This window comes from Magnolia sinica, chromosome 3 (assembly GCF_029962835.1).
Source record: "Magnolia sinica isolate HGM2019 chromosome 3, MsV1, whole genome shotgun sequence".
Classification (NCBI taxonomy): Eukaryota; Viridiplantae; Streptophyta; class Magnoliopsida; order Magnoliales; family Magnoliaceae; genus Magnolia; species Magnolia sinica.
Genome location: NC_080575.1, coordinates 6,045,963 through 6,056,060, shown reverse-complemented (window position 1 = coordinate 6,056,060; position 10,098 = coordinate 6,045,963). Strand labels below are relative to the sequence as shown.

Here is a 10,098-nt window from a genome sequence, read left to right as displayed (position 1 = left end):
CATAATAAGATAAGTGGTATTTTTTTATCATGATAAAATTTAAAATGATACTCATATTTTAAACAGTTCAGTTTTTGTTGACTACTTGAGTTATGGATCTCTTTAGATTTTAGGATTTAGGCCTAAAAGGGTATTTGATGGATGGGTTGGATAGCACTCTCATAACCTGATGGCCAGACCTAATCTACTTCCATGTGATAAAGTACACGTGGTTTGTATGAAACTCAAATCAGACCGTCCAAATCATGAGGTCCACAGTAGATAGGTACAGTGGATGTGGCTTGGTGCATGGACGAACAAACAATCCTAACCATCTGATCAGTAATTACTTAATGGAAATTCCTTTCTTTCAAATCTGGGATTCACATTTCCAAGTAGTTATTATCATTTTTTTTTTCAATCTTCTGTTTACCTCAACCATGGATTTTCAAGCACTAAACAGCAGTGCTCAACATCTGCCAAAATGACACACATGTGAAATTTAGGCCTAGAGCTATTCATCAGGAGGGACCCGTGATGAAATGCACTAGCCCAAAAGTGAGGCTGGTCTATCTGTCAGCTGGGGGTATGGATATGCATAAATGGATAGTTAACAGGTATGGATGTGTGCTCCACATGATAAGTAGACCAGCTAGATTTTTGGGCCACGGTCCACTCACCACTAGACCTGTTTGATGAACCGCCTAGATCTTGCACACTTCTGTCATGTTAGCACGGGTGGAGCACACATAAGAGAGTTCCTTTGTGGGAAATGATCAGATTTTATGACATTATTCTTTCAGATATCTCTCCTTTCTTTTGAATGATACATATTGTGTTTGTTGAAGGTGAATTAGATGTTGAAATCAATGGTTCAAAAGCAGTTATGATTGGGCTGTATGAAAATAACAGCTATGTTTTTTTTCTTCGTAAAACGGCATTATATTCCATAAGGCGGCATTGTTATACTTTAAAAAAGCATTTTTTGTTAATTACAGCCATTGTTCTAATATATAATGACTGTTATTGAGAAAATATTATAAACCAGCATTACATAAAACGATGTACGATTACTGTTCTCATTATAACAACTGTTATGGCACCTTTTAAGGAAATCGTATTGGTACTGAGTTACTCAGTATCGCTCATATCATATTGAGTAAACTATGTTGGGCCCACCGTGAATGTATCTGGTCTATCCACACCGTCCATCCGCTTTTCCATCTTAATTTAGGGGTTGAGACCAAAATTTAAGCATACCATTGGAAACAGTTGGAATAATGATTTCCACCGTTGAAACCTTTCTAGGGCCTACAGTGATGTTTATTTATCATCCAACCTGTTCATAAGATCACACAGACATGGATTAAAGGAAAAAACAAATATGATCTTGATCCAAAACTTCTGTGGCCCCCATGAAATTTTCAACGGTAGATGTTCAATTCACACTATTTCCTATGGTGTGGTCCACTTGAGGTTTGGATATACTTAATTTCTAGGTTTAAACTCTAAAATTATCTGTTAAAATGGATGGACGGAGTGGATAAAATATATAAATCACGGTGGACCCCACAGAGTTTACTCAGTACGCAATCCGCTTCCCCTTTTAAGACCTTAGTTACAGGAACAAAAGCATCTTATTGGAGCAGTCCTACCCGTTCATAACTGAAGTACTCATTTGATTTTCTTCAATTAATCTACCCAAGAGCAGAAAAATCCAATCCAAAGGATGAATTTTTATTACTTAAGCTTGCTATACATTGTATTTGGAAAAATGGACTCTTTTTTTTTTTTTTTTTTCATAAATTGAAATGGCTTTTGAGAATGTGGAAAAAGAAAAACGTAGTATACCCATACCGTTTCTTTAGATTCCTATCTTATTCCATTTCAGTGGCTCGACCAATAACGAATGGCGAAAGCTAAAAAAATCCATGGTTTCCCAGTAGATCGCCATTTCGACCAAGCTGTGGAACCAGAAAAGAGAAGCGATTTTTCGCACAGCTTGCTCGTTGTTCTTTAGTTTCTTCAATCTATCAGAAGTCTGGTCGTTTCAGAAAACTCTCTCTCTCTCTCTCTCTTTTGGATTTGAGAGATTTCAAAGATTGTATTTGCTAATGGTCCACCTAGGTGGATGGCAAAGATAGAGTAGAGAAGGCCGCAAAAATACTAATGATTGTCATAACCTTAAATCAATCATATCTCGCAAACATGAATAAATTCAAATCTCAAGTGAACCACCGGAAATGATAGTGATAGACTGGCAAAACTTCTTATGGGTCACAAAAGCTTTGGATTAAATTGAAATTTGTGTGTTTCCTTAGTATAGGTCTTTAGTTCTCTTTGATGGAAGCGAATTGGCTGGTGTACCACACACTAGCTATAAAACTGTTGTAGGTATGTGTGGTGCGAAGATGAGCACGGTTCAAAGGAGATCAAAGTTACATGGTCGCACATTGATGTATTTATTATATCTACACTGTTTATATATTTTTAGAGATTATTTCATAGCATTATCCAAAAAATAGTTCAAAGGAGATCAGAGTTACATGGTCCCACATTGATGTATTTATTATATTTACACCATTCATCTATTTTTAGAGATAATTTTAGAGCATTCTCCAAAAAATAAATCATATCCAAAAATCATCTAGACTACACCACAAATAGCTTGGAGATAATGATTTTCACTGTTAAAAAATTCATAGGGCCCTCCATAAGGTTCATTTTCCATCCAATCTGTTCATAAGGTCACAAAGACCTGAATTAAGGGGAAAAACAAATTTTATATTGATCCAAAACTTCTGTGACCCCAAAAAGGGTTTCAATGGTAGACGCTCAATCCCACACTGCTTTTTTCAGCGCGGTCTACTTGATAGTTAGATCTATCTTATTTTTCTTCTCAAGCCTTAAGACGAGCTCACCAAATGGACGGACGGTATGTATGTAACACATACCTTATGATCAGACCCGCAGAACTGGCTGACATCAATACAGCAGCTATATAGCGGGTGTGAGGTACACCAGCCAATCCACTTCCATAAATTTCACGGTGACGTGGATCTAGCAGGATTCAGTTTGTGACGCCATCTAATGGGCCACTTGCTAAGATGGTCCAATGATTTCAACCGTCCACATTCTTGAATCTAACACAATGACGGCCGTGATCATCCGACCACTCACCATGTGACTCGCATGTGGATCCGTCTCTAAGGCTAAGCGGAAGTGCCCACTCACCATCGTAGATGTGTCAGTGGAAATAACGAATAGGAACTATTCATCTATGTGGAATGTAACGTGGATTGCTTAAATAATTAATGTGATTCATATAAGCCTATTTTGTAATTAATGTGATTCATATAATTGCCTATTTCTTGTTTTTATTATTATTATTTATAACAGTAAATTAAAAAAAAAAATCTTGATATATGGAGTAATCTTACATAAAACCCGAAAAATCAAAACAAGTTAAAAATAGAAAAAAAAAAAAAATCAATTTAAAAATGTTTAAAAATGCAATTTAATAGACAGAAAATACTTTCTCTATAAATACTCCGTCTCATCCCTCATACCTCCTAACCTTGGAACAAAGAAAGAGAAACTCTTATTAAAAAAATGGCACTTACACGCAAGCTTTGCTTGGCTTCATTATTTTTTCCGTCCATTATAAAGATTGTTTTTATTAGTTAAATCTCCAACTTTCATTAGCTATTATGTGGGCCATGCACATACCTTAGTATATCCATCCACGTACTTTGGTATGAGCTGCTAGCCAATATGTGGCAATGTGGCTTTGTGGTTGTTGGGGCCATCCATCCAGTGGACCACAACAATCCGCGGGCCTTATCGGTGCCAACGGGCCACATTGCCAAGTGGCATCCTTGAAGTGACTAGATGTACGGTTCTGATCCCTTCCATTTGCAACGTGGAAGCCGTACATACATACCGTAAATATATACATTGTATACTCACTTTTGAAAGTAGAGGTTGCTAATCCCACGTGCTTGTATTGGGCATTCGGCCTGCATTCGAACGGCTGTGCCAATGTGGCCACACCGATAGATTCAAGCCGTCCATCAGGTGGGCCTATGTTGCCAGTGTGGTGACCCTAGGTAGACTATAGATGCTGTATATGAATTATGACAAAAATACAAATACACCCTCTCCCAAGCAACATGTATTAATGAGAATTCTCAACTAAGATACATGGACAAAGGGCTTTGCTAACATAATTATGTGATACCAAACCTTTTAAATCACACATGGGGGTGGCCCAGCTTTTCGTGTGGAAGAGATGAAATGAACTGGATATCAATTTGTCATGCAAAACAAGTCCTCCCAACTGCTATTTCAAGACACCCAAAATGCAGCCTTGTCAGTTCCATAGGTAGGGACTGTTCATCCAATGAACCTGATCATATATGGGGCCACACCGAAAATTGCAAGGATTGGGAGATTCCTTGATGGAACTCAATCATCATTAATGTGAATCACTTGATTATTATTAATCATCAGCTTGCATCATCTTTTGTCGCCAGTAATCAAGGTCTAGTCAGTGTATTTCTTGAGCTACAGCATCCTGAAGAAGCACCAGCCAGATTAACAGTTTGATCTTGTGAAACCACCATATGTACTTTTAATGCTAGAAAAACCAGGCAAAAGTAGACAACAAACACTTGAAATGAAAATATCATGAATGTGCTGGAACACATACTCAATTGACAATGTTCACCCAATTACTTGATCAGGTGTTCATCAGGTGGGCCTAAGGTATGTTTGCCATGACCCAAATATCAGGTTAATGAGCTCATCCAGTGGGTCAGATCTGTTTGTTGAATGTGGATCGGGGGTCTTGGTCCAGTTTTCCAGAAACATTTGGCCCACATGATCAGCAAGTCTGCTTAAAGCTTAGGTCCTAGAACACATGGTGTGGCCCACTTAATGAATGGCCAATATATAGTAGACAGTTGCGGGATGACCACAGGTAGGCTACGGGCTTGTGAACGTAAAGCAAGCGCAAGCTCAGCATCGCTCAAATGAGCAAAATGATGAAGATAGTAATGTGAACATCACAAATGAGAGCATGGAACATGAGCAACACCCAAACCATTCATCAGGTGGGCCCCACCATGAACATAAAATATGGCTAAAAGATACGCCAACATTCTCAGATAGAGGATTGTACAAGTCCCATCTATGAATTGGCATTTCCCTTTGGCATGTCTGTCCTCACCTGCAAATATGCATGTCACCTAATGACAAGGGAACAAATGCAGATGGTTTGAGATAAGCATTAAAACGGATGCCAACATGATAAGATTTACCTGTTTAGTGGTTGTGTATCAGATTAAAAAAACATATTAAAAGCTAAATCGAATATTATAACATTAAAACTGCTTGAAGCGCGAAGTGTACTTGCAATGGGCAAATATTCAAAACTAATAAAAATTTTCAATGTTGTTGCCCAGAAATAGAAGGCTATCTCTGTGAATCATCAACCAACAAAGAAAGCAAGGGGAAAACCACTTGCCGGGCATAGTTCAGTACTTGAGTTCAATGCATAGACTGAAATCGTTTCATGATGATGAGGCTCATATCCATATATCGCTGAGCACAGTTGGTCAGGCAGGATGTTTCGCTAGAGCTGAACTTGCTGCCAGGTGTCCCAGTAATGCACTTGTCCCAGCATACGTTCGTAAGCTTCCCCACCATTTCGGTTACCATGGCCCGCTCCTTCTCTTGCTGCACAAACCCAAGAAAGTGTCCAGTCAAACAGTCTGAGAACATATACATATATAATATGCTTTAGAAGGAAAACAAAATCTTCAGATGAAAAATCCTAGGACATTCATCTCTCACGCATCGCGTATAGATATTGATAACTGGAATTTCGTGTAATTGGGTTTTGAGTAATACTATTGATAGCTAGAGTTCGGCTAAGCCCACTGACACCTCTCCGCATGGCCACATGTGACCATCATGGCGCTTGTGTGCCATGTAAAGACCCTGCATCAGGTAGGCCACAAAGCGCCAGTGACCTGCCTATGAAACCAGGCTGGTCAGCTAATCATGTGGGCAACGTACACACTGAATACAGGCCGCTAGACTATTTGTTCCCACCTGACTTCTTGGATAGGTTATCTACACACTGTAGTGCACCAGCTACACAGGACTGGTAAAGCCGCATGAAGCTGATACTGCTAAAGATGACGATGACATCAACATGTGTGAGAAATGCTAGGCCATATATATCTATCCTTAGCTAAGGTGGGTGTGCTTCTCTTGGATGTAGTTTTATTGTAGCTATTGTTGCATTCCATCTCCTTTGATGTTTTTAATAGATACATTACCCATTGGGAAAAAGAAAACGAACAAAGTCTTGCATGTGAAGAGATTGAAGTTCCATGCAGGAAATAAACACTTAGGCCCTGTTTGGTTGCCACTTAAAAATGAGTTTCATCTTATTTTAGCTAATAGTAACAATGCATTCGAGCCATTGGTAAGGATTAAAAATAATCTTCACAACTCATAATTTATATAAACCATGATCTCTAATATATTTTGAGATGAAATCAATTTTAACTGGCATCCAAACAGGGCCTTGTAGTTCAAAGTATTTAATTTTAGAATCAATAGCAGCTCTGTAGTCCATACAAGCTGTTATTAATTATTATATTGATAGCACAGATGGTTAAACTTCACGTAATCATGAAATGATAGTCACTACAAAACAGCCAAGCAAATCAGAAAGGAGCTCAACCCAAAAAGACAATGATTATAAACTTGGCCCGATTGACAAAAAAGAGGTTATAGAGCTTGTCTGAAATGCCAAGACAGAAGGTAATTCAAGATCAGATTCATGACTCATGGTTTTTTATTTTATTTTATTTTTTGAACGGTCATTGCTTATGAGTTATGACATGAAACTAATATGCATCTCGTTTTACATTTTTTTTTATTGGTATGTGTTGTTTTATGAATTTTCCTCCTCCTCCTCCTCCTCCTCCTTTTTTCTTTTTTTTTCTTTGTTTTTTTCTTTTGTGGGATAGGTAACTTCGGCTCAAAACTGAGACCTCAATGTTGAAATACGCGCCATCTACCATTCAGCTACAAGCTACAAGCACGAAGGCTACATGGATGTAGTGGCATGAATACTGCATTCCCATTCCGCTGGAGAATCAAACCATTCACACTTAGGGGCGTTTGGATTGTAAGTTACTTAAGGTAAACTACTTATGCCTCGAGTAGCTTATCTTGGTTTCTACTTATTAATATGAAGTGATTAAGTACTTTTAAGTAAAAAAGTTACTTATAATTGATCATAAACCTAACTTACTTACCTCAAATAAGTTACTTATCCACTGCTGTAAGTAGAAAAGTAACTTGCTTGGTGGTGTCCAAACGGGCCCTTGGTTAAAAGGAACAAAATTAAACTTTCCCTTTGACCTACATGCAAAGCATTTGGACAAAGAAGAATTATATGATCCTGGATCCTATATGTATCCTTGGGCAATAAGTTACAATAAATTGGGCAAATGGTTTGATGGTCAAGATAATTGATATGCCAGATCCCACGGTGGTCCCTGGATGGACCATCCCTAAAAAATCACCCTTATGGAAAAATTCTAACCCTTCAATCCGTGGCTGAAAATATACAGACCAGAAAAAAGTAACAGTTCACATGAAATTGAAGGCCAACGATTGGGTTTCTGGAATCTTCCAATATGGAAGATTTTTGGGGCATTGTCCATCCACACTGGGTCCCATCAGATCAATGATTTGGATCACCAAAATGCGGCCAGACTTGTAGAACTCAGAGCAAAAGGATGCTATACATATCCATCAGCCAAGAATCATGTAATTCCACTTTTTGCATAAACCAACATACAGTTAAAAGTTTAATCTCACCGGTCAATCTAAAGCCTCTGAACTTCAAAATTCCACAAAAATCATTTCAACTAAACTAACAAGTGTATAACTTTGACTCAACCATGACCAGACATAACTTTAGTATCGCTTCTAAGTAAGAGATTGAGAAAATGTACAACCTTATCAGACCTGGATTTTCTTTGAGGGAGAATTCATAAATAACATCACAAGCATGATCAATCAAAAACCAAGAAGTCAAATGCTAATATGATATGCACGCTTCATGGAACTCCATGAGACACCGACCAAAAGATCTCCACCATACGGGCATGAACAAGGCACGTGAGTGCGGTAATCCAACCATTGACCTGCAAATGGATGGATGGCCAACCCAAAGTTGAGTTAAAGCCGTGCTGATTAAACAGCTATAGTCATTCACTCACACCAATTTTCCAATTATGGCCCATCTACTGTTGGCCAACCAGATTAGTGGTCCCCATCACCACACATAAGATGCCACGTTTATGTTGGATCATACTTCATCGACCACATGTAACCAATCAATGAAACAGATGCATCATAGTAGCATTCTTTGAATTGAAAATACCCATTACTATGCAAATTCTTAAAAGCAGATTTCACAACATTTCATGAAATTTCGTAGCCCCTCCAAACTCAGAAGAATGAGATTGGCCTTTCAATTTCTGAGTCGAATCTAACAGCAAACTCTCGACATAATCCTCAAATGTAAGAGCGTGTTTGGATGTCCAATGGGTAGAGGCACAACCATATGATTTTCAATCCAAATGTCAATATGGAGTGGAGGAGGCGGAAAAACCAAATCCCACCCAACGCGGTTCCAGTCTTCATGCTGCCGCAGATACACAACATGTATATCCATAGCCATTTAGCAAAAATACCCACTCTGATTCCGATTAGGGGTACATCCAAACAGGCCAAAAATACCACAAGTTCAATTTTTTATTTATTTATTTTTTATTTTTAAAAAAACATATTTAACAAAACAGAAAGACCCATTACTCCATACATCCTAAAAAACGTTCTTCCGTACCATTATACGATTTTATTTTTTTTTAATGGTGCAATTTCACGGTATAGAAAAAATTCAAAGCATCACAAAATCCATCAATGAAGAAAACCCAAATCACAAAAAGAGGAGAATAGCATACAACCAATCTATAATCTAAGATTAGAATAACAGCGTTATTTGCAAATTCCATATGAGGAAAGGGGGTGATAAGCAGAAATAGTAATAATAAAGAAAGAAAATAGGAGGTATTTTTTTAATCTTCTTACTTCAAGAAATCGCTGCAATTCGGCGGAATCCAGCGATGAAGGATCCATTCTCTCTCTCTCTCTCTCTCTCTCTCTACAAAACCCTAAAACGTCTAAAACCCTTCTTAGATGGAACTGTATTTATTGGATACTCGATCCAAAGTGTACTCGGGTTTTCAGTTCCGAAAACGAAAATGCTTGGGTGACTTTCGTACGGATATGGGCGTGACCTTCGCTGACGTGGACCGAACGATTTCAGGTGTCTGAGATCCGCTCCGTCCATCTGGTGCGCATCCTCTGTTTAGATATAAAATCAGGCTGATTCAACACTCAGGTGGGCTACACCATGGGAAACAATTAGAGGTGGGAAGTGTTACCGTTAAATCGTTCAAACTGCTTGTGGGATCTATCTTCATGTGTATATAGCATCTAATCCACTCATCTGACGTTCCACAATAAGATGAATGGATTACCTAAAGTTAGAAATTTAAAAGACTCAAGTGGGCCACACCACATAAATTTATAATTTTATTCATGATTTTACACTGTTTCTTATGTTATGTCCCACCTAATGCTTTGATTTGACTGAATTTTAGTATCCATGGTGAAAACGTTACGGCTCACCTGATGGACGGGGTGGATTTGATGAATATTTGTCCTCCGTGGCGCAAGTCCTGAAAAGTAGGACCCATATGAGACATACAAAACGGTGGGCCACGCCTTGAAGGTCACCTGTAACAAAAATCAAGCCGGTCCACCCATGAGGTAGGACATAAAATCAAAATAAATGTAAGCTGAGGGTGACTCTTGACTTGGAATACAGGTGGGGCCCAGCTTTTACACGGGTGAGATGTGCTACATTTGACATGCACGTAGCTTAGATAAGGCTACATACTAAGGCAGACTTGGACGTCTATAAAAGTTGGAAAGTGTACAAGGAGAGCCTTTCATTAAGTG

The 10,098-nt window shown here is 38.4% G+C and overlaps 1 protein-coding gene across 1 annotated transcript; it reads right to left on the bottom strand.

Annotated features, from left to right (window-relative positions):
- Window positions 1-5,336: 5,336 nt before the first annotated feature.
- Window positions 5,337-9,331, bottom strand: LOC131239384 (mitochondrial import inner membrane translocase subunit TIM8). The gene is made up of 2 exons (XM_058237070.1): window positions 9,163-9,331; window positions 5,337-5,718 (listed from the first exon to the last, which is right to left on the bottom strand). Exons 1-2 carry the CDS (start codon window positions 9,208-9,210, stop codon window positions 5,530-5,532), a joined length of 237 nt encoding a protein of 78 aa, XP_058093053.1. The 5' UTR covers window positions 9,211-9,331; the 3' UTR covers window positions 5,337-5,529.
- Window positions 9,332-10,098: the final 767 nt, after the last annotated feature.

Bases quoted from the DNA above. Each gene is read 5' to 3' on its own strand.
- LOC131239384 (XM_058237070.1), bottom strand. From the start codon at position 9,210: ATGGATCCTTCATCGCTGGATTCCGCCGAATTGCAGCGATTTCTTGAA. The intron at 5,719-9,162 runs GTAAGAAGATTA...GGGTTTGTGCAG, and splicing joins AATTGCAGCGATTTCTTGAA to CAAGAGAAGGAGCGGGCCAT.